Here is a 24,248-nt window from a genome sequence, read left to right on the forward strand (position 1 = left end):
CAGCAGGGGACCTGAAAAGGGGAGGTTTGTGGCTGTTCTGTGCAATTCCAGAGCAGGTAAGTATAGGTATGTTTGTTATTTTTTAAAAAAAATACCTTTACAATTCCTTTAAAGAAGCTGTACTGTACCCCAGGCAACAGATTTTAATGGTAAGTCGAAAATCCAATTAGTTATTAGTGGAATTGTTCACACCACTACTGCAGCAGCAATGGCAAGGTTTATTTATACATATGCAACATTTGGTGATTCTGAAAGCCTAGTTTAGATTGGAAAGTTTTTTTTACATGAATGGGTACTCAGAAAACAGTGATTATAGGCCATGCAATACAAGAGCACTATCTGTGACAGAGTGTATGCCTCTTATAAAATCCCTTATTCTCCTGTGTAAATACACATTTGTTATTATTTTGCTAAATTTGTTGTTATACTTTGTCATTGGGAACACATTTTTACTACTATTTAATTATTTTCAGGCTTTAGAAATCTGCACCTGGATGACCAAATGACCCTTCTGCAGTACTCATGGATGTTTCTGATGGTGTTTGCCCTTGGATGGAGGTCTTATAAACAATCCAATGGGACTGTGTTGTATTTTGCTCCAGATCTTATCATTGATGAGTAAGTAATAAAGTATTTGGCCTTCATTAAATGTGCATGGTTAACATTATTTACATGAAAAGGCTATCTAAGAACAAACCCAAGATGTGCAGTAGGAAAAGAGCTCTCTTTCCAAACTCGTTCTGATGTTTCTATTCTAAGTTTTGCATCAATAAAACATGGATTCATTGCTTTTTTTTTTAATGCAGTTCAAAACAGTTGAAAATACAGTTCTGCAGAGCAGACTTACAAATAATAATTGTAGACCTGTGCTTTAGGACAATTGGCAGTTTTTTTTGTATCCAGTTTTCTAGACTATCTAGCTAAAGTATTGTGGCATGTTTCTGCAGCAGGAGCAAGAGCATACCCCGTTATTTTTTTAATCACATATACTGTCTCATACAAGTCTTAAGAATAAAGTGCGGTAAAGTAACATTATCACACATAGCCTATGCTGATAAAAAAAATATAGTTTTTTATGTGAGCAACCAAAATTGTGAACAAACCTCAAAACCCACACCTCTAAAGGATAGATTATAAAGAACAATACAAACACTAACGGTGCCCAGAGCAGAAAAATACTACTGAAAACCATGCTTCAAATTTATGAAAAAGGAAACAAAAAACATATATATACAATTCTCTTGCAACCAACTTTTTACCAAACAAAACTTTTTTATTACAAGATTATAAAGACACAAAAAAAATAAGATACACCAGCTGCTTCATCCCTAAGGACAATAATATTTTAGATCCTCCAGATAAAAATCAAGGAGGACAAAGATCACAAGAGGGCTCTTAAGTAGCAGAATCTTCCAAGCATTTGTATCCATGGATTGAAATCAGCATGGCAGATCTTTAGGCACTATATAGATCTTATGCAGGAAATTTAAATATTCCAAATATAAGGGAAGTCTAACGGTGAATTTAGCCTGTATCCTGTGAAAGAAGGAAGTGTCCACACTGTATATGGCTAACGGCATCTTCAGGTCTCCAGGTTTAACCTGTGATAGATAGTGCAGAAATAATCACACGATTTCTACAGGGGCCACGGGACAACATATATGTGGTTTCACAAGATCTTCAGGTCTCCAGGTGGATTTAGCCTGTAGTTGAGTGTCTGCACACTGCTTTCTACAGGAACCACCAAGACCACATATGCATGTCTACAGGAACCACAAGACCCTAGGAGCCCATTAAACAGATGGTCATAGATAAAAAAAAACATATCAAAGTCCACTGACGCTATTAAGGTTTAAAATAGTAAAGGTTTTATTCCATTCATGTAGAGGCATGAGTCCATCCATCATGGAAGAGTATAGAGAGCATCACCACACAATCTAATGGGACAAGACTGACGTCTAACTGCTTTCATTGATATCCCAACTTCTGCAGACACTGTCACAATCTGACCTAGTATACCTTTCAATAATTGTTCTACAGTTGTATTCACTATCCTGCTTTTGAAAGCATTTAAGGGACTTTTGTTTTGAGGGTACCGCCACTCTTTTATGTGGCATTACTTCCTTGTTAATGTTTAATATGTTCTCTATGAGTACGTTTTTATATACATATCTACATTTTAGATGTATCTATATATTCCTTCACCTAAAGGATCATCTTGGGTGAACTTTTGTTTTCATAGGTATACCTTGAGTTTTTTTTTATTATTATTATAATTCTGCAGGATTTATATAGCACCAACAATTTGAGCAGTGCTTTACAACATGAAGGCAGTCAGTACAGAATACAATATAATTACATACCGTAGGAGTCAGCGGGCCCTGCTCATTAGCGCTTACAATCTTACCTTTTTGTGTCATTTAAAATGTTGTTTATTTTTTTTTTATTTTTTTTATTGTTTGTTATAAGAGTGCTTTTCATATATTGTATGCCCTTCAGAGCTCAACTGCAGCCAAAATGTATTTGTTATTTTTGGATAGAAAGAGGAAGGATCTGAACCTCTCAATTTTTACTGATTCCCCTCCCCACCTTTGTGTTCCCCAGGGCAGGAATTTCCATTGTGGGTGTAAGGGAAAAAAACTTTTTGGACAGCTAGAGTCTTCTTTTGGTGGCATTTAAAACCCATTTTATTTTATTTTTTAACTATATGAGGTAAATTTTTTTTGAAAAATAAATGTTCTCTTTCTTTCTGTTATAAAACATATCAAAAAATGCCAGGGCAGTATGAATTCCCCAAAATGAGAAAAGTGCAGACCCAGAAATGATCAATTTTTATGCCACTTTTTTTTAAATGAAGAAACATACTAGTATTGACTGGGTTAAGACATGGAGCTCGGTAATGGTGTACTAATTGTGTACTTGACACATTTAATGTACTTTAATGTCATACACAGAGGGAGAAGGAGGTGAAGTCACAAACAGTGGTTAGGATAAAGATGAATGTACAGATGTGCAGGATATTGGAGGTGAAGGGGATAACACACAGGTTAATGCAAGGACAGGATGAACTTGAGATGCACTATATTACCAAAAGTATTGGGACGCCTGCCTTTACACGCACATGAACTTAACATAATCACATCCCAGTCTTAGTCCGTAGGGTTTAATATTGAGTTTAGAAGTGCATCTATGAGATTTTTTGACCATTCTCCTAGAAGCACATTTGTGAGGTCAGGCATTGATGTGTGACAAAGGACTAGCTTGCACTCTCCTCTCTAATTCATCCCAAATGGTGTTCTTGTGGACACCCTTCCCAGAAGAGTTGAAGCTGTTATAGCTGCAAAGGGTGGGCCAACTCAATGTTGAACCCTATGGACTAAGACTGGATTGCCATTAAAGTTCATCGTGTAACGGGAGGTATCCCAATACTTTTAACACTAATGTAGTGTATATACAGATGCAACCTTGGGAGCCACTGCTTTGGAACTAAGGAATGAATGTTTCATTCCTACTCAGCATTCTTAGGTTTTCTTAGTCAACACAGTGGGGAACAGTTGCATATCCCTATTTTCTGTATTTACCCACCCTCAAATTCATTGCTTGGGGGTGTCCATGGTCTATAATTACATAAATACTATGCCTGTATCCTGTAAGATATGATTAGGATAAGAGGAAATTACATATCTTGGAGTACAGTATAGGATACGCTCCCCTCTATTTGTTGGTTATTCTGCATTGCTTGCTAAAACCTTTTTCACCTTAAAGTGATTGTAAGGGTCATACTTACCTCCACTGTGCAGCTCATTTTGCACAGAGTGGCCCTGAACCTGCTCTTCTGGGGTCCCCCGGCAGCTCTCGCGGCTCCTCCCCACATCTGATAACCCCCTCGGAGAATCGCTTCCCCGAGGGGGTTATCTGGCGGGTGCACTCCCGAGTCCATCATTTGCGTCCATAGACACAGAATGCCAGACTCAGCCCTGCCCCCTGGCGCCCGCGTCATTGGATTTGATTGACAGCAGTGGGAGTCAATGGCTGTGCTGCTATAAATCTATCCAATCAAGAGCCAGGAGCCCGTGGAGAAGGAGCCAGCACTTCCCCGTCGACTGAATGAAGGAGTTCAGGTAAGTAAAATGGGGGGGCTAGGGTGCCGGTAGGATGCATCAAGGTGAAAAAACACATACCTTTACAACCCCTTTAATGCATTTGCTGTGCTCCCCCACTTACCTATATACTTACCCAAGTCCTCAGTCGATCCAGCGCTGTGCATGGCTGCATCTCTTCTCTCCTCTCTGGGACTGAGGCAGCAGTGGGAGTCATTGGCTCCTGCTGCTGTCAATCAAATGGGGACAGGTGTGCACCTGGCATTAATGGAATGGTGTGATTGCTATCTTCCGATATTTTAACTGCAGTTCCCAGTGTTCATTATTCTGTTGACTACATACTGCATATTAAAGGCCTGTGACACATGCCAAAAGTCTCTTTGCGCTATTTACTGTTCTGAATGATGAGTGTGTGATTTTAGCATGATGGTTTCCTTATTTCCCTACAATCCTTATATTACATTTTAGATGCTATATAGATTATGCAAAACCATGCCTGCACTTCTTGCTTGGCACGTATCTGTACAGTAACGTGAATCTGATACTCTCTGCTTTAAGGTCAGTATTTCAAGGTCAGGGCTGTAACTATTTTTGACACAAATGCAGCATGACTCAGTAGACTTTTTTTCCTGCTGACAATAATTTAATGGTTCTATCTTGCTATTGTGCTAATGAGCATTCCATGCTGTTTCCATGTATAAAGCAGTTGAAAAGTTTTCCCAATGCTTCCAGTAAATGTAAGCTAAACACAACTCCTGCACCTTGGATATACAATGAAGTTGATTTACTAAATGAAAATAGTCTGTTCACTGCAGGGAAGTACAGTTGCTCTAGATCTGAGGGGAACATGCAAGGAAAATAAAAAGAGCATTTTTACTTGCATACGATTGTATGAAAAAAATCTGCAGAGCTTTCCCTCATTTCAGAGCTTCCCCTCAGATCAAATGCAACTGCACTTGCAGTGCACAGGCTGTTTGCCTTTAGTAAATCAAACTCAATGTATGTTTCTAAAGTGTATCATAAAAACGTCCACTTCAGTATTTTGAAATACATTGTTCAGGTATGTGTGTCACAGGAATCCCTAGTGGTAATAGGAATATCTAGAGAGAAAGGTAATTTTAGACTATCTCGGATGATTGTACAATTGCCTCATTTCACAAAGCTTTAAAACCTGCGTGCAGCCAAAATATAAAATATTAAAATCAGAACAGGGACATACTACAGTCAGTAGGATTTGTCCCTTGTGCAATTGCATCTTCTTTTAATTGAAAGCCACCTCCGTCCATGCTCTTTGTCTATAAACGAAATCTGATCTATCAATCATTTGCCCGTCCTCCGTTCTTAGATCATGTTTCATTTATAGAACCTGTAGTATGGCTTCTGTGAATGGCAGAGCTGAGTGGAAAGGGATAGCAAAGTGGCAAAGTGTTGGTGAGAGCCTGTGATGGCCCCGTAGTTGTATTAACCCTCATAATGCCAGAAGATTACAGTGGCTGGGGTGGCAGAAGGATGGAGGAGAATTTTAAAGTGGATGTAAACCTGATTCATGAAATTGTGCCTAGGCACATATATCTGCAGTGTTTTATTATCACTCTCCAAAGCCCTAAGTCCTGTGTGTTTCTGCTGCTCCCTTCTTCTGTTATCAGCATGATAACAGAGGAAGTTCTCAGACAACAGAAATAAAACAGCCTAAAATTTGTGTTGGGTGGGTGCTAGATATAGATTAGCAGAGAGCGGGTCTATTCACAGCACATTCATTCCTTCCTTCTTCTGTCTATGTGGAGGGGTGGGGTGGGGCGTGTGCCTTTCTTCCAATCAGCTGTCACACAGTGCATGCCAAGAATCCACTCCTAGTGCTGAACAGGAAGAGAAAATCTCTAACATGACGTGCACTTTCTAAAGACTATAGAAAGTTGATGACAGCAGATATGCATGTAAAACTTATGCTGGGAGATTTGTTTAATCTCTGTGTAACATCTGAGGCTGTTCCCTTCACTGGGTATATGTGAGGGTTTACAGCCACATTAACCTCCCTGGCGGTATGATTATTTCATATTTTAGGTGCTGAAAGTGGTACCATTATTTTGCATGTAAATTTGGCATTTTATATTGTAGTCCTGTAATTCTTAGGAATAACTCACTTAAATCTGTCCATTCCAGAGTCTAGTAGACATCCCGGGTATGATAAAGTTTGAAAAATGAAATTATAATATAATAAATAATTATACCAAATAATAATATAACAATAATAAAAATTATTCAATAATGTAATCAAATCAAAAACACAGAAATTTGCTCAGTTGCAGAATTGTCACTGTAATTACTTTTCAGTATTTGATGACGGATCTCCCCACAAAGCGATATCGCTCAATTCTGCGAGTGATTCCAATTTATTATCGCTGTTTTCTAGCTGGTCTAAAACCATTTTTGATGTTAAGGGACAGTTTTGGTTGCTATGGACAATCTCCAGTTTCTAGACATAAAGAACAGTTTTTATATTATAAAACTGCATGCAGGACACTGGACAAACCACTAGGGACAAACAGGATGTGAAATAATTACATACAGTAATGTAATCTGTAAGATTACATTATACTGTATGTAATGTGTGTGTTTCACACGGAACGGAGCTCGGCTCTGTGATAGATCGAGCGGAGGATGGCTCGCTCGTACAGCGGGGGGACATCGCTGGATCCAGGAGACAAGGTAAGTAACCTCTCCCTGGATTCAGCGATGCGGTCACGAGTCTTGCTCGGGGTTACCGCTAATGGTACAAAATTTTCACCTCGAGCCAGACTCTGGAATACCGCCAGGGGGGTTAACTAAAAGAAGAGGCATCAATACAAGGGATGCATCCTACTGTCTGTAAATTGTGTTCCTTGTGCTAAATTTTTGTTTTTAATTTTGGCTGCACTTGAGCTTTAACACCAGCCAAAGGCAAGTTACTTTTAGCTATGTGACTGTAATTTCAAATTTTATTGGAGCGAAAGCAAAACTATTTTTAATAAGCCAAGAAATCTACCGTCCTAGCATCTGTTTAATCTGCTGTTGCCATGGCACTGCACATGTGACCAGCTATGACAACATCCATTTAAGGGCTTGAAAGTTTGGTTGAAATGTAACATAAGCAAACTGGTAAAGGTGACAGTTATCACCAGAGTCGTGCCTTGAATTTAATGGTTTTGGAAAACTGTTCAAGTGGTTGTGAACCCTTACATATACCCAGTAAAGTGGCTAGCCTCAGGTAATACACAGAGATAAAACAAATCCTCCTACAATACAGTAGATTGCAGCCATTTGTCCAGTAGATCATTCTAAAATACACAAATGGAAGGCTTGGAAAGCAGGGGGTAGGGATCTGACGGTGGGTTTACTCCCACTTTTACTAAAAAATAACTCACTTTTTGAAAATCAGAATGCTTATCCATGGTGTGTTACTCTAGGAATTAAGCATAATGTATGGACTGCAGCTGGCATATGATACCAGGATATGGAGAAGCTTAAGTGGAAACACAACTATATACAGTTCTCTTACAAGTATTATCTGTTGTCCCTCTTATGTTACCAGATTACAGGTCCAAACCTTGTGGCCAAATATATTGCAGACTGACAAGTAGGTGGAATGTCAAGGAGCCTGATCTGCTCATATATAGGAAGCATCCTATTACATCCGTCTTTGAATAAGTTATATCTTTAAAATTGTCTCCCATCCTCTCATATTTACAGTTACCAGGACATGAATTAGAACGTTTCTCATGTGTTACCATTCAGAGCTGGCCAGGAGGGAGCAATGTATGCTTGAATTTGTAAACACCTATTGCTGTTCTTGGAAGAACAGTTAATGGTAAAGGAGTTAATTACACTCTTATGAATATCTATCTACTGTATCTGGTAACTCAATTTCAAGGTATCTTTCAAGTCTGAACCCAAGTGAGATGTATCCATCCCCACTAGACAGGAAATTCCACCTTGGCCTACACCTAAACTGATTGACAGTAAAATAATTCCATTTGTAATGTCTAATAAGTGTTTATGTGACTAAATCATACATTACTAGCTTAAGCCCCTGTAGCAATCCCTCCTTCTAGGTTACATCTTTCGTAATGGAACATAGGACAGTAGGATCATGTGACCTGATATTAGGAGATGATATTGTGGTGCTTTCACTATTTATTTAAAGTGCAGACTTTTATTGCATATATTTGGGGGGGTTCACTACTAAAGCAAGTCTTGGTTTTTAAAACTGAGCTGGAAGGAATAACCTGTTTGAAAACACCTGGAAGCATGTAGTTAGTACAAGCGCATTAACGCAAGCTGAGTTTAGGAAGCTTAGTGATTTGAATGAGCTGCCAAAACACATCACAATTGAGCTAAAATAGAAGCTCTGTAATAGTACCTTTTGCATTTTTGGCCACACGATGCACTGTAAAACATCACAGTGCAAAATGTGTGTGCTGGGTTGCCATTCAAACTGAATGGCACTGCAGTGCACCAACACGCGTAGCATAGGTTATCACAATTTAGAAAAAGACTTCAATAGACCCCACAAACTACCAGATTAATTAGCTTAAGGGTAATTAAATAGTAAATATACCTCTTATCAGTAGAACGGGTGGGGAAGAAGCAGAGGCCTTGGCAGTGAGAGGTAATTGGAGAGGATTAGAGGAAGTGAGCATCCAATTCATGAAATTATGGGGGAGGTCTACTAAAACTGGTGCACACAACCTGCCCCCTAATGATTAACCCCTTCACCACCAGTGACATTTTTACAGTAATCAATGTAATTTTATAGCATTGGTCACTGTATTAATGCCAATGGTCCCAAAAATGTGTCAAAATTGTCCGATGTGTCCGCCATAATGTCGCAGTCATGATAAAAAAAGCTGATCGCCGCCATATTAGTAAAAAAAATAATTATTAATAAAAATGCCATAAATCTATCCCCTATTTTGTAGACACTATAACTTTTGCGCAAACCAATCAATAAACGCTTATTTGTTTTTTGTTTGTTTTTTTGTACCAAAAAATGTTGAAGAATACGTATCAGCCTAAACTGAGGAAAAATGTTGTTTTTTTTTTTGTTTTTTTTAAACGCAGAGGTGATCAAATACCAGCAAAAGAAAGCTCTATTCGTGAGCAAAAAAAAGGCCACGCCGCACGACCGTGCAATTATCAGCTAAAGCGATGCAGTGTCGAATCGCAAAAAGTGCTCTGGTCTTTGGCCAGCAAAATTATCTGGGGCTTAAGTGGTTAATGCCCCATCACATTCCCATTAGCCCACCACTGTGATGTGACCATCAAAACCTTTAGGGAGGGGGGGGGGGGTCAATACTAACCACTGTCAAAGGCAAAACTTGCTAATCATGAAAGCTTGGCGTACAGAATACATGGGTACTGAAACTTACTTCTAATGCCTGGTACACACAAGGAGATTATCGGACAAATGATCATTCGTTTTTTTATTGCATGCTAGTCTCATATCGAAAATCAAGAATTTTCTAAAGTTGCAAAAATTCTCGTACGACAGAATAAAAATTCTGAAGTGATGTAATATGTTGTAGTTTATATGTATATAATTTTCAAAGGACAACTGCACTGATTAAATGAAAATCATACAGGAAAATTTTTTGTGCTTGCCCATCGGATAATTTTGCATAAATTGCCATGATTGGCTCTCGAAAGCTGTGTAGTATCAGATTATCGTATGACCGATTCAAAAGCAGTATTTTTCTTTTCCGATTTTCTGATCGTATGTACGGACCTTAAAGGTATCTTTGGGCATTGCTCATAGTCACTACAGTGCTTTGTTTTTTGTTTTGTTTTTTAACATTCAGAGACCTGTGATAAAATAATCCACTCGTTTGTACTGTTTTTTTTTTTTTTGTTGTAAGACTCTTTGCATACACTGATATCCTATATATGTGAACACTTCATATACAGGAGCATCCTTATTTTTTTAATGGAATACTTCAAAACTTTAGAATTTTAAACTTGTATTAACTGGAAAAAAAATAATTTATTATCATTAATATGAAGTAATCCATACTTTACAGTTTCAAGGCAGAAACTGATGTTAAAGCCGATACTTTGCTGTATTAAATTGTACATCATTAAGTTTAGTTAATAGCTTGCCTGTGCCCAAAATGTGTAAGCACTATACACTGCTGTATGGGATACTGAAACTGCCCTTTTGACAGTCTAATAGTTTTTATTTGTCACATTTTGAAAATAGTGTAGCATTTTGAGATTTTAATCTCCTTAGTAAGCATGCAGCTGAAAAGAATTACGTCTGTTAACACGTATTCAGAGCTGTGACTTGGAATCAAACATTCCTTCCTCCAACTGTATCCCTTTTATGGCTTCTCTCTGGGCTCATATTGCATAACCAAAGCAGAGTGCTGTAAACAGATGAAAAATACCATTAAGCTAATTAATAAAAGCCTTTAAAATGTAGCATTTTCACATTCTGTAAAAAGGACCTGTAATTATTTTCACTTAGAACACCTTTTGTTGTGCTGAAAGTAATGAAAATAGTGTTAAAGCCACATCAGGGCTGGATTTCTGTCATTGGAATCTGTAGACACATGCCTGGCACCCTTCTGCCAGAATCAACTCTTTCTTCTCTCTCTTTTACTGCACCTAACCTGGTTATGGATATGGTAACAATGTATTAAAATGCATACAGTGGCAAAAAAAAGTATGTGGACCCCTTGGAATTAACTGGTTTTCTGCAGTAATTTGCAATAAAATATCATCTGATCCTCATCTAAGCCATGTTCTTTTAAACTGATAACACACAAACAATTATAATTCCTCGAGACACATTTGTAGAATGTCTGGTGTGAATGGCTCTCTTGAGGTAATTTAACAGCATCTCAATAGGGTAAAGGTCTGAGCTCCGAATGGGCCACTCCAAAAGGTGCATTTTCTTTTTCTGAAACCAGTCTGTGGTGGATTTATTTCAGTGCTTAGGGTAATTGTGCTGCTGCATCACTCAACTTCTATTAAGCTTCAGCTGTAGGAGAGCCACCCTGACGTTATCCTGTAGGATATTTTGGTGATTCATTTTCCCCTTGATGAAGTGGTCCAGGCCCTGATGCAGCAAAGCAGGCTAAAATCATGATGTCCCCTCCATCTTACTTCACAGTTGGGATGATGTTGGTAAGCTGTGCCCTTTCAGCACCTTATATAGTGTTGAGTATTCTTCCTGAACAATTCAACTTTTGTTGCATCAGTCCACAAAACATTTTCCCAGTAACATTGTGGTTTGCCAAGGGGCTCTTTGGCAAACTTCAGGAGAACAGCGGCTTCTTTAATGGTGTTCTGCCATGGACACCCTGCCTGTTCAAAGACTTATGTATGATGGATTCATGAACAGGGATGTTTGCCAGTTACAGTGATGTCTTCAAGCCTTTAGCTCTTGTTTGGGTTATTCCTTACCTCACTGAGGATCATCATGTTCCTTACTTACCTTTTTTGCGAGGCATGGTTCACGTCAGCTGATGCTTCTTATGAACTGCAGTCTTAAAATATTTGAGTGATTTTTTTTTTTCTATCAGTCAGAATAATTCTAAACCACACCTCCAAACTAATTTCATTAACTAGTTGCTGACCGCCAGCCGTCAAATGACGGCCAGGCGGCGCACCTATTGTGGCGGGAGGCCGTCATATGACGGCCTCCCATTTAAACAGGGAATGCACGCGATCGTGCGCGCGCACCCGTTTCTTCGGTGGCGGCGTGTCACGGAGACACCGCTCGCCACTGAAGGGGGTGAACAGCCATTGGTTATGGACTTCATCACGGCCGATCACAGATGGTCACACCCCGACTGTGCACGGCGCATGCGCGCGATCGTGAGCGCGCTGCTCGTGCACGTCGGTGGCCATTGGCCGGCTGTTTACCCACGTGATCGGCTGTGATCCTTTCACAGCCGATCACTAAAATGTAAACAAACCACGGTAACGAGATGTTACCGGGTTCTCCTGCTCACACACCGATCGTGTGTGAGGAGGAGATTGCGGTAACATCTCGTACCGCCTACAGAACACATCAAGCACACTGATTGCCCCCCTCCAATAAAGAGGACCTGTCACCACCCCTCATAGTACCTGTCAATCACAGTCCATCAGAGTACCTGTCACAGTCCATCAGAGTATCCGAGTACCTGTCACAGCCCATCAGAGTACCCGAGTACCTGTCCCAGTCCATCTGAGTACCCGAGTACCTGTCCCAGTCCATCTGAGTACCCGAGTACCTGTCCCAGTCCATCTGAGTACCCGAGTACCTGTCCCAGTCCATCTGAGTACCCGAGTACCTGTCACGGCCCATCAGAGTACCCGAGTACCTGTCACGGCCCATCAGAGTACCCGAGTACCTTTCACGGCCCATCAAAGTACCCGAGTACCTTTCACGGCCCATCAGGGTACCCGAGTACCTTTCACGGCCCATCAGGGTACCCGAGTACCTGTCACGGTCCATCAGGGTACCCGAGTACCTGTCACGGTCCATCAGGGTACCCGAGTACCTGTCACGGTCCATCAGGGTACCCGAGTACCTGTCACGGTCCATCAGGGTACCCGAGTACCTGTCACTGTCCATCAGGGTACCCGAGTACCTGTCACTGTCCATCAGGGTACCCGAGTACCTGTCACGGTCCATCAGGGTACCCGAGTACCTGTCACGGTCCATCAGGGTACCCGAGTACCTGTCACGGTCCATCAGGGTACTCGAGTACCTGTCACAGTCCATCAGGGTACTCGAGTACCTGTCACAGTCCATCATGGTACTTGAGTATCTGTCACGGTCCATCAAAGTACCCGAGTACCTGTCACAGCCCATCAAAGTACCCGAGTACCTGTCACGGTTCATCCGAGTACCCGAGTAGCTGTCACAGCCCATCAAAGTACCCGAGTACCTGTCACGGTTCATCCGAGTACCCGAGTACCTGTCCCAGTCCATCTGAGTACCCGAGTACCTGTCACAGTTCATCTGAGTACCTGTCACAGTCCATATGAGTACCTGTCATCACCCTTCAGAGTACCCAAAGACCAGTCACCAAGCCATCAGAGTACCTGTCACCAGGCCATCAGAGTACCCGAGTACCTGTCACCAGCCCATCAGAGTACCCGAGTACCTATTTGCAGCCCATGTCTCATAGAATATACGTTGGGGTGTTTGCTTTCCAAAATGGGGTCATTTTGTGGGTAATTTCACTGTCCTGGTGGTCCAGGACCTTCAAAAGTGTGATGGGTAGGAATGAAATGAGATGTGTCATTTATGCTCCTAGAATGCCTGAACGTACTACTTCAATGTTCAGCCTCTCTATGTGACCACGCTGTGTAAAAGTCCTACACATGTGGTATCGCCATACTCGGGAAGAGTAGCAGAATGTATTTTGGGGTGTCATTTTTGCTATATACATGCTATGTGTTAGAAATATCTTATAAATTGACAATTTTGTGTAAAAAAAAAAATGTGTTTTAATTTTTTTCCACATATTCCAAAAACTTCTGGAAAAAAATTAACCGTTCAAAATACTCATTATGCCTCACAGATTATACGTTGGGGTGTTTGCTTTCCAAAATGGGGTCATTTTATGGGAAATTCCATTGTCCTGGTACTCCAGGGCCTTCAAAAGTGTAATAGGTGGTTGAGAAATGAGATGCGTCATTTTTGCTCGTAGAATGTCTGAAGGTACTACATCAATGTTGGTGCTCTGTATGTGGCCAGGCTGTATAAAAGTCTCACACATGTGGTATTGCCGTACTCGGGAAGAGTAGCAGAATGTATTTTGGGGTGTAATTTGTGGTATGCATATGCTGTGTGTGAGAAATAACCTGATAATATGACAATTTTGTAAAAAAAAAATAATAATAAAAAAATCTTCATTTTGCAAAGAATTGTGGGGAAAAATTACAACTTAAAAAAACTCACCATGCTACTTACTTAATACCTTGGAATGTCTACTTTGTAAAAGGGGGTCATTTGGGGGGTATTTGTACTTTCCTGACTTGTTAGTGTCTCAAGAAATTAGATACACCTGACATACTGAAGGCCTGATCAGAAGTGATCAATTTTCAGCGATTGGCACCATAGTTTGTAGACACTCTAACTTTCACAAAGACCAAATAATATACACTAATGTGGGTTATTTTTACCAAAGATAGGTAACAGTATAAATTTTGGCCAACGTTTATGAAGAAAAATTACTAAAAAATGTATGACAGAAACAAAGAAAAAGGCATTTTTTTCACAAAATTTACGTTTTATTTTATTTATAGCACAAAAAGTAAAAAACCCACTAGTGATTAAATACCACTAAAAGAAAGCTCTATTTGTGTGGAAAAAAGGACGCAAGTTTCATATGGGTACAGTGTTGGATGACTGAGTAATTGTCATTCAAACTGTGAGAGGCGCTGAAAGCTGAAAATTGGTCTGGTCAGGAAGGGGGTGTAAGTGCACTGTATTGATGTGGTTAATTTGACTCCAGGTGTGCAAACTACTGACTCCAATTAACTTTTGTTAAAGTAATAAGTCTTTGGGTTCACTACTTTTTCCTCCATCACTATGAATGTTTAATGGGTGCATTTAATAAAGGCATGATAAATTAAAATTGTTTGTGTGTTAACAGCTTAAGCACATTGTGTTTGTCTATTGCTGTGACTTAGATGAGGATCAGATCACATTTTATGGCAAAATACTACAGAAAACTAGTTAATCCCAAAGGGTTCACATATTTTTTCCTGTCCCTGTATATGAGAGGAACAGGAATATATATGAACAGGACAGGTGGATTGCAAATCTGGGAAACAATTGCTGGATGGCAAAAAAAAACAAAAAAAAACACATCTAGTGGTGTGCCTTATAAGGAAAGGGTGGAACGTTATCCTTAAAGCGGATCTTCACCCTCCAATTTTCACTCCACTCCCCTTTTCTCTCGAAATAGCACTGATTTATTTATTTTTATCCCCTTTTTTTAATTATATTTTATTTATTGTTTGGGCTGTCCCCAGGTGCATGTCATTTGACTTGGGGAATGATATGCATTCTGCTCCCTTAGCCTTCTGGGATATGCACGTCACTAGCAGTGTGTCATTGGTAGAGCCACCGGCTAAACCTGGAAAAGCTGACGCTTACCGATAACGTTACAGAAAACATGGCAGCGCAGGACCAAGAGGTGGCAAAGCAGAAAAGGATATCAGCGGGACAATCCTGGATCTGCTGGGTGGGTGAGTATTTGACCCATGCAAAAGACAACCCCCGATAGGCAGGGGTTAAAGATCCCCTTTAACCACTTCAGCCCCGGACGATTTTACCCCTTTCCTTACCAGAGCACTTTTTGCAATTCGGCACTGCGTCGCTTTAACTGACAATTGCGCGGCTGTGCGACGTTGCACCCAAACAAAATTGACGTGATTTTTTTTCCCCCACAAATAGAGCTTTCTTTTGGTGGTATTTGATCACCTGCGGTTTTTATTTTTTGCGCTATAAACAAAAGAAGAGCGACAGTTTTGAAAAAAAGCACAATATTTTTGACTTTTTGCTATAATAAATATCCCATTTAAAAAAAAAAAAAAAAATGTTTCTCTCAGTTTAGGCTGGTACGTATTCTTCTACATATTTTTGGTAAAAAAATCGCAATAAACGTATATTGATTGGTTTACGCAAAAGTTATAGCGTCTACAAAATAGGGGATATATTTATGGATTTTTTTTTTGCAGGTATTAATATGTTCCCTATGGGAGTGATACTAACTGTGGGGGGAGGGGATTCGCAAGGGGAGGAGACCGATCGGTGTTCCTCTGTACTGGGAACACACCATTGGTCTCCTCTCCTCTGACAGGACGTGGATCTGTGTGTTTACATACACAGATCCACGGTCCTGCTGTGTTCCCAGGCAATCACGGGTGCATGGAGGACATCGCGGCCGCCAGCCACGCGCATCAGGTCCCGAGCGACGCCGCGGGCGCACGTACGCGCCCCCTAGGCGGCCAGGAATGGGAGGATGTCATATGGCGCCCGCCCAGGATGGGAGATCCCATCTGCGGGAGTCATATGACTATGGGTGGGTAGGGAAGTGGTTAAGATCATAAGCTTGAGTGATGATTTGTCTGATCCACCGAGAAATGGTTCCACTTTACGGGGACCATCCGGTTTGAAAAATAGGCTTTCTAATGGAGGCAGTTGCTGGGATGAAAAAGTGAAAGTCGGTCATTCTAATAGAGGCAGTGACTGTGAGGAAGATGCACACAGCTCAAATTACGTTCAGGAAATGAAGTATAAAATATCCATCTGATATACAGGGGATAGACAGAGAGAAGGGAGTCCTGGTTAAGGTAAATAGATAGAACCAATGAAACAGTGGTACAAAATTCCACAAGTAATATGTACACCATCCATACACTTGAATGTATACATTACAATTGCATGGATTGTCAAAAATTGTCATTTCTGGCAATCCAATAAAAAGCTTAAGTATAAGAAAGTATTCCTGCGCCTAATCAAGGTAAATCGAAAAAGCAGGGAGCGTTGTACTGCTGCACACACTGAGGTGGGGTACCTGAACCCCAGTGGGAAAAAATGGAAGAAACAGAAGTAGTGGTGCGCTGTACTATGACAGGAAGTCCAGCCTAAAGGCTGCTTAAGCTCTATAGGCACTAGAATAATATAGAGATGTTAGACGGCATATTTGTCGTCACATAAGGCAAAAAATATATATAAATCGGTGTGCTTTTTTTATGGGGGGATAATAAAGAACCCTCAAAAGCACTATAACATTATAACATCAAGGTAAATTCAAATATAAATGAAAAAATACGAAAAAGACACACAATCAAAATATTTGAAACAAGTGATTCCCAATGCGATTTGTTGTAACTGTCAAAATCGCATAAAGTGCCAGTGCCAAAAAATGAATCAATAATACGTGCACGATTCCTCTACACCATTAAAAATTGCTAAAACAATATAGATAAAACAGTGAGCAAAATGTCCGTTCAACTGTGCAAGTTGTGGCAATTATAAAAAATAAAAAATAATAAAACGCATAAAGTGTCAGTGCTGAGGGAGTAAATGAAAAATCCCTCTAAAACAATATTGAAACGATGTAAATGCCATGGTGAAAAATATATATAATAAAATATAATATAATAAAAAGCTTACTCAAAAAATCTCCTTTTTATGTTGTTAATGCTACCTTCCTGTTGGCCATCTTTCAACAACTTCCTACATTCCCTATGGGTCTTGTGGCTTCTCCTCTGCTCATTCCTTTGGTTTTGGCATGCCAGAAGCCAACGAAAGCTGTGAATGCTACTGGAACACATCAGGGGTAGGGACCAATCCCCCTTGTTCAGTGCCCCCTGAGCTTTGGACAAGGATGTAATATTATAAAAATCTGATCAGGGCAGTGGCAAGACTTCATATTCCTCGTTGATGGTTGATGTATGCCACTGCATGGCATTGCCTAACTGGATCCAGATCAGGAGATCCTCATGTCATGATTTCCAGTGTTGTAGAGGTATCAATCACCCACCTAGCCCCTATTCAGAGATCCTATGTCACTCATGGAAGCTGTAGTATGACTTCTGAGAATGGCACAGCAGAACGGAAAAGGGCAAGTATAGTAGAGTTCTCACGATGGGAGCTCCTGACAGCCCCTCAGTTGTATTAACCCCTACTGCACCGGAATCTGCACAAGGGATGCATAAGTTATTTTCCCTGAGCTGAATTATGTTTGTAATTTAGGCTTTAAACTTCCCTGAAGAATGTAACCTTAAACTCATCATGCACCATGATTTATTTCCGTCTTTATACAATTATATCAAAATAACTGTTATTGGTATTTCTTTTCAGTAATTTGAGGTCGCTTTAAAAGCTAAGAACAATGCAAGCCTTCTTTAAAACAAAAAACATTTGCTATAATTTTCTTAACCTCTTATCTGTTTTCCTTCATGGAGGAGATGTTTGAAAGCAATTGGACAGATTTAGGTGATCTTTGGCATAGAAAAAGCCCATAGAAGCCTAACTTTCTGAAAACATACAGTAGATATGGTCTAAGTACCCTATTGAAGTAATCTATTAATGTAGTTTAATAACAGTAACTAAGGAAAACCTAAATGATACCATGAGTGTAACATTTCTTTAGGACAATTCCACAGCCTCTCTAAGTATGTACAGTATGTGTCCGTTTAATTTTTGACTTGCAACTATCGCAAAACAGCACATCTTCAAAGATGGCAGCAGTTACATTTTTGTTCTTTTTTTCAAAGGGAGAGGATGAATTTACCATACATGCAGGAGCGATTTCAGGACATGTTCCGGATTGTCAAGGAAATGACTCGTCTCCAGATTTCATATGATGAATACCTCTGCATGAAGACTCTGTTACTCCTTTGTACAGGTATTTTTGCGTATTGAAGAAAAAAACATTAGTATGGGAAAAAAATGTGAGGGGTGCACTTTTGTGAGATACTGTACCTTTATATCTCCTTGTGCTACTCTCTACTGGCTTTGTAAAATGGTCCTCCCCTTCATTTTAGAGCCTTTTCTGCTCCCCTTTCACATGGTTCACAGCTGACATTGGCTCAGGAGCACATGCTGCAAGACACAAGAATTAGGAGCAGCAACTGAGAACGAAGCAGAAAGATAACTCTGGTATTCATGACATTCTAGGAAACCATAGATATTTGTAATATTTAACGTTTTTAAAGATTCAGCATAAATGCTGTCTATATATTTTTCCTCCCATTAACCGTTTTACTGCCATGGATGGAACACTTATGCTAAAAAAAAGACTACCTGGAGCAGGTTGGCTCAGTAGCCCTTATGTCCTCTGCAGTTTTCTACACAGTACGTTTATGGTTACTTCATTGACCAAAAACATACAGCCATCCATTTCGAGCCAAGGATTCTCAGGTTGAATGAATGTGGTTTGCAGCTAACATTCACAAGCACTTCTGTGTTCAGTGCAATCCTGGGTGCCAGGGAAGGAGGCCGAGCACTCTTGTGTCCTTAGTTTTTCTGTAGCACAAAGGAGTGCCCATCACTAAAGAAGACGTGGCATGTGTATTGCCACTAGGGGACTAAAATGTCAAGTGACAGTACTTAACGGAGTTGTAAAGGTTGGAAGGTTTGGAACCTTCTGTGTGTAGCAACCCCCCAGCACCCCCTAATTACCTGCCTGAGCCCCTTCTCTCTCCAGCGATGTCCACGATCCCCTCAGCCATCCAAGACACTCCTCCTGATTGGCTGAGACAGCGCAACAACACAATCGACTCCCGCTGCTGTCAAAGTCGGTCAGCCAATCAGGGGAGAGAGGGTCGGGGCTCCGTGTCTGAATGGATACATGGAACTTTGACTCGGCTTGGGTGCCCCCTGTAGCAAACTGCTGGCAGAGGGACACTCAAAGAAGGGAGGGGGCTAGGAGCAGCAAAGAGGGCCCAAGAAGAGGAGGTTCAGGGCTGCTCTGTACAAAACCCACTGCACAGAGGAGGTAAGATGTTTGTTAGTTTATAAAAAAAAAAAAAGCGAGCCTTTACAATCACTTTGTTAAAAGCTTTTACAATAAAAAGGTAAACAAATTAAAAAAAATACACCCCCTGTACACATACAAGTTTTAGGTTGTGTTCACTTTTTTTGTTCTGTTGTGGTACAATTATGTGCATGCGTTACAAGGCACGTTGCATTGCACCCTGAGGCTTACAGAAAATTCCAGGGACTACTTGCATCTTTGTGGTGCATTATTATGTCACATGTTAACATGCCTACAATGCACATGACCCTCTTTTTCTAAGGCAGTGCAAAATGACACTACAATGCAGGTGCAACTCAAAATGTAATGCACACATTTAGCACAACATAAATGTGAATGGGCCCACACAAGGATTTTTTATTTTTTTTACAATCCTACACGCTACCTGCGGTACCTGTGTTGCTGTGCATTGCAGTAACGTGTACTAAAACACGTGTTTTACCACCAACTAATGCAACTCACAAGTAATGCAGGAGCAATGGAAAGGTGAATAGCAGAAGTGGGTGCATTTTTTTTTTTTTTACAGATACTCTCATTTTTCTATCACTTTACTGTCACACAATGCACATAAAATCAGATATGAACCTTTTTTTTTCAAAGCAGTGCACCACAACAGGCAGATGGCTGTGGTGCACTAAAATGTGAGTACAGGAAAAACTTATTTTTTTCAAACTGTTAAATCAATGTGTTTACTTCTGCTTTAAGTTGCTTACTAACACTATTTTCATTTCACCTTTTCACAAAAAAGCACAATTAAAAGTTCACAAACATTTCTTATTTATAAAGTAGAGCTTGCTCTATTCAGTTTAATACAAATGTTGATTGTTATGTTGCATTTGTGTGTCCTAATGATTTTAGTGCATTTTATAAAAAAAAAAAAAAATCATGAAACTATTTTTTTTTTTTTTTTTTTATTTAAAAATAAATGTCATTGATGTCACAGAGAATTATGTTTTGAATTAATGCATTTACTTGCCTTCAAATACTCTTGTTCTGGTTGAAACTCTAAAGGGAGTCTGAAAACAGCAGGGAAGGAGAGAAGGTGGTATGAGTGACTCCTAACTTTATTCAGTTATGTATGTGAATTTAAGCTTGAGCTATTGAGCTCTGTAAACAGCTCTTTTCAATAGGGCAGCTAAGAATAGATAGGCAAACATTTGAAAATGAGTTAGAGCTCCATTGGTACTTCTTATTCTACAAACATATATACAAACATTATATATAACCTTTAAGATATGTCTTTGCTGCTTCACGGAAGCTAAATGTCTGGTTTGTTAATTTATAGTTCCCAAGGATGGCCTGAAAAGCCACTCACTATTTGAGGAAATTCGAATGACCTATATTAAGGAACTTGGAAAAGCCATAGTAAAGAGGGAAGGAAATTCCAGTCAAAACTGGCAGCGATTTTACCAACTGACAAAGTTAATGGATACAATGCATGAGGTAAGTCATACTGGTGGTTTTTACATTACTTCATAGGCAAATAAACTTGGCCTGCTAATGTATTAACGAGATCTGTTTTATCCATAAATTTATTGGGATCTGTTTAAATGTGAAGGCATGTATTTTGTAAAGGCAAACTATCTCTCTGTTTTTCAAACTTTTATGCTATTCTTATTTTGCTATTTTTGTTTTTTTTGCATGCTTGCCTCTCAGATATTTTATACGTTTTTTCAAAGTGCAAACCTATACAGGCCATACATGGGTCGAATTATGAACAAATTTTGGAATTGGACCCATTTATGGCTGGCTTTAAAACAAAATATCAGTGTTCACCTCAAGTCTCCTTAGCTCAATTTTCCATCTCAGAGTAAAGCTTGGCCATACACGGGTCAAGTTCCAAAATAATTTTCATTCGAAAATCGTAGCTAAGAATTTTCATTAGAATTTTGCACCATTAGTGGGCTGTAGGAACAGCTGATTTTCATGTGGCCATCGAATTTCAGTGATCGGGCATGTTGGAAATTTTTTAAAAACGAATTTCTAATCAGTGATGGGAGAATTGTATGAGAAATATAATCAAAAGAAATGTGCATGAGCTGTGACCTGGAAAGAAAAGAAGATTCCCAGCCACAAAATGTCTTCTGTAGAAACATGAGGTGAAATTGAAGGCTTGGTTGATCGAATTTCGAAATCAATGGTGGCACTTTCGGATTGCAAAACACACACAATTTCTGATTTTCGAAAGATTTGTTCAGAATTCGACCCATGTATAATACAGAGATTTCACAAAAAAGTGCCTTTACCTTCTCCTGATAATTAAGATGTTTCACAAATGCAGCTGAGTAAGCTTCTCTCCATGCCTTTGTATGACTCAATTCCACCTCAATCATTTATTACCAGCAATCATAATGTAACTACTACAAGTACAGGGCAGTATTTTTTTTCCCCACACTGCTGCATATGTTGGTATTGTGGCACCAGCCAGAGCTGTGACAACACTCAGTAGCTATACATCTCTTTTTATCATTACAATTTCCTGTCCTAAGATCCCATTTACTTTTTTTTTATTGGATATTCTAATTGTATGAACTTTGGTAATAAATGATTGAGACAGAAAGGGCTGACGTTGAAAAAAGCTTACCTACCTGCTTTGGTGAAACATCTTAAAGGAGAAGTTCAGCCTGAGCTTTTTAGGCTGGGCTTTTCCTAAGGTCACAGGAGTGCAATTCATTTTGCACTCCTGTTACCCATTTTCGGTCCACTCTCTGATGACGTCACTGCCATCAGTCGAGGCAGCGAGTCATCCCGACTTCCTAAGTCTGGATCCGCCAGCTGTCTTGATTGATGGGCTCGCTAAGACGGCTTCTCCCCGCCCCTCCACAGCTCAGCGCTCCAATAACCGTGGAAAAGCAGATCAGGAGCAATGCTGACTGACAGCATCACTCTGCTCTGGAAAGAAGTGAGAACCGAGCCATCAGCGATGTCCGATGGTTCGGTTCTCAGTGCAGACATGCCGGGGGGACCGCTGCAACATTGGTCTGATGCTGCATTCACCTAGGTAAGTATGATTAGCAAAAACAAAACCCATACTTCTCTATTAATATGCAGGAGTAAGTAAAGGCATTTTATTTGAAACATCTCTCTTAGACCTCCTTCACATAGCTGTTCAGGTGCATACACTGGATTCCAGAGGCAAGAATCAGCTGCACACCAAGCGTTTACCTGCAGTTAGGGACAGACATCCATACCTGGATGCAGCTAACTGCTTTTAGACTCTGCATGCATCCCTGACAACAGATAACCCAGTGGTGTGTGGCTACATGCGAACATACCACTATTCCCATGCACCTGTCATTCCAGCAGGAAATTGCTGATTCTTGCTGCTGGAATCCAGTGTATGTGGCTAAATGTCTGTGTGAAAGAGGCCTTAAAATTGAGTTTGAGAGACTTGAGGCAAGTTCTAACTGATAAACTGTTTAAAAACCTCTGAATTTTATTGCTGTCCCCAGTTCAAAGTTTTTGTCCTATTTTCTATATGGTCACTGATACAGGAGGTGAGCAGAATCTCCTCAAGTAGTGACAGACAAAACTAAAGCAATGAAAGAATCCATCTCCTGTATTATTTTAGGGCGACATCCTACGTGCAACAGTTTAATTGCTGTTTGTGTTCTAATTAGCCAGATTATCCTCAAGTAAGAGAAAATCTCACAACAATAAAAAAAAAAATGATTAACAGATGTTTTAACCCCATATACATACAGTGGTGTGAAAAAGTGTTTGCCCCCTTCCTCATTTCCTGTTTCTTTGCATGTTTGTCACACTTAAGTGTTTCGGAACATCAAACCAATTTAAACAATAGTCAAGGGCAACACAAGTAAACACAAAATACAATTTGTAAATGAAGGTGTTTATTATTAAAGGTGAAAAAAAATCCAAACCATCATGGCCCTGTGTGAAAAAGTGATTGCCCCCCTTGTTAAAACATACTATAACTGTGGTTGTCCACACCTGAGTTCAATTTCTCTAGCCACACCCAGGCCTGATTATTGCCACACCTGTTCACAATCAAGGCATCACATAAATAGGAGCTTCTTGACACAGTAAGGTCCACCAGAAGATCCTTAAAAGCTACACATCATGCCGAGACCCAAAGAAATTCAGGAACAATTGAGAAAGAAAGTAATTGAGATCTATCAGTCTGGAAAGGGTTATAAAGCCATTTCCAAAGCTTTGGGAATCCAGTGAACCACAGTGAGAGCCATTATCCACAAATGGCGAAGACATGGAACAGTGGTGAACCTTCCCAGGAGTGGCCGGCCGCCCAAAATTACCCCAAGAGCGCAGCGACGACTCATCCAAGAGGTCACAAAAGACCCCACAACAACGTCCAAGCAAGTGCAGGCCTCACTTGCCTCAGTTAAGGTCAGCGTTCATGCCTCCACCATCAGGAAAAGACTGGGCAAAATTGGCCTGCATGGCAGAGTTCCAAGGAGAAAACCACTGCTGAGCAAAAAGAACATCAAAGCTCGTCTCAATTTCTCCACAGCACATCTTGATGATCCCCAAGACTTTTGGGACAACATTCTGTGGACCGATGAGACAAAAGTGGAACTCTTTGGAAGGTGTGTGTCCAAGTATATCTGGCGTAGAAGGAACACTGCATTTCATAAAAAGA

General features: G+C 40.1%; 1 protein-coding gene across 1 annotated transcript in view; it reads left to right on the top strand.

The window, feature by feature from the left end:
- The window catches only part of NR3C1 (nuclear receptor subfamily 3 group C member 1), a 252,620-nt gene that overhangs the window by 225,532 nt on the left and 2,840 nt on the right, over positions 1-24,248 (top strand). Inside the window, exons 6-8 of the mRNA XM_077473094.1 lie at positions 474-618; positions 18,369-18,499; positions 20,916-21,073. Of these exons, the coding sequence (XP_077329220.1) occupies positions 474-618; positions 18,369-18,499; positions 20,916-21,073 (434 nt within the window). The remainder of the gene's footprint in view (positions 1-473; positions 619-18,368; positions 18,500-20,915; positions 21,074-24,248) is intronic.

The sequence above is a fragment of the Lithobates pipiens genome, unplaced genomic scaffold (assembly GCF_037356315.1).
Source record: "Lithobates pipiens isolate NorthernLeopardFrog02 unplaced genomic scaffold, aLitPip1_a1.2 Scaffold_8, whole genome shotgun sequence".
Classification (NCBI taxonomy): Eukaryota; Metazoa; Chordata; class Amphibia; order Anura; family Ranidae; genus Lithobates; species Lithobates pipiens.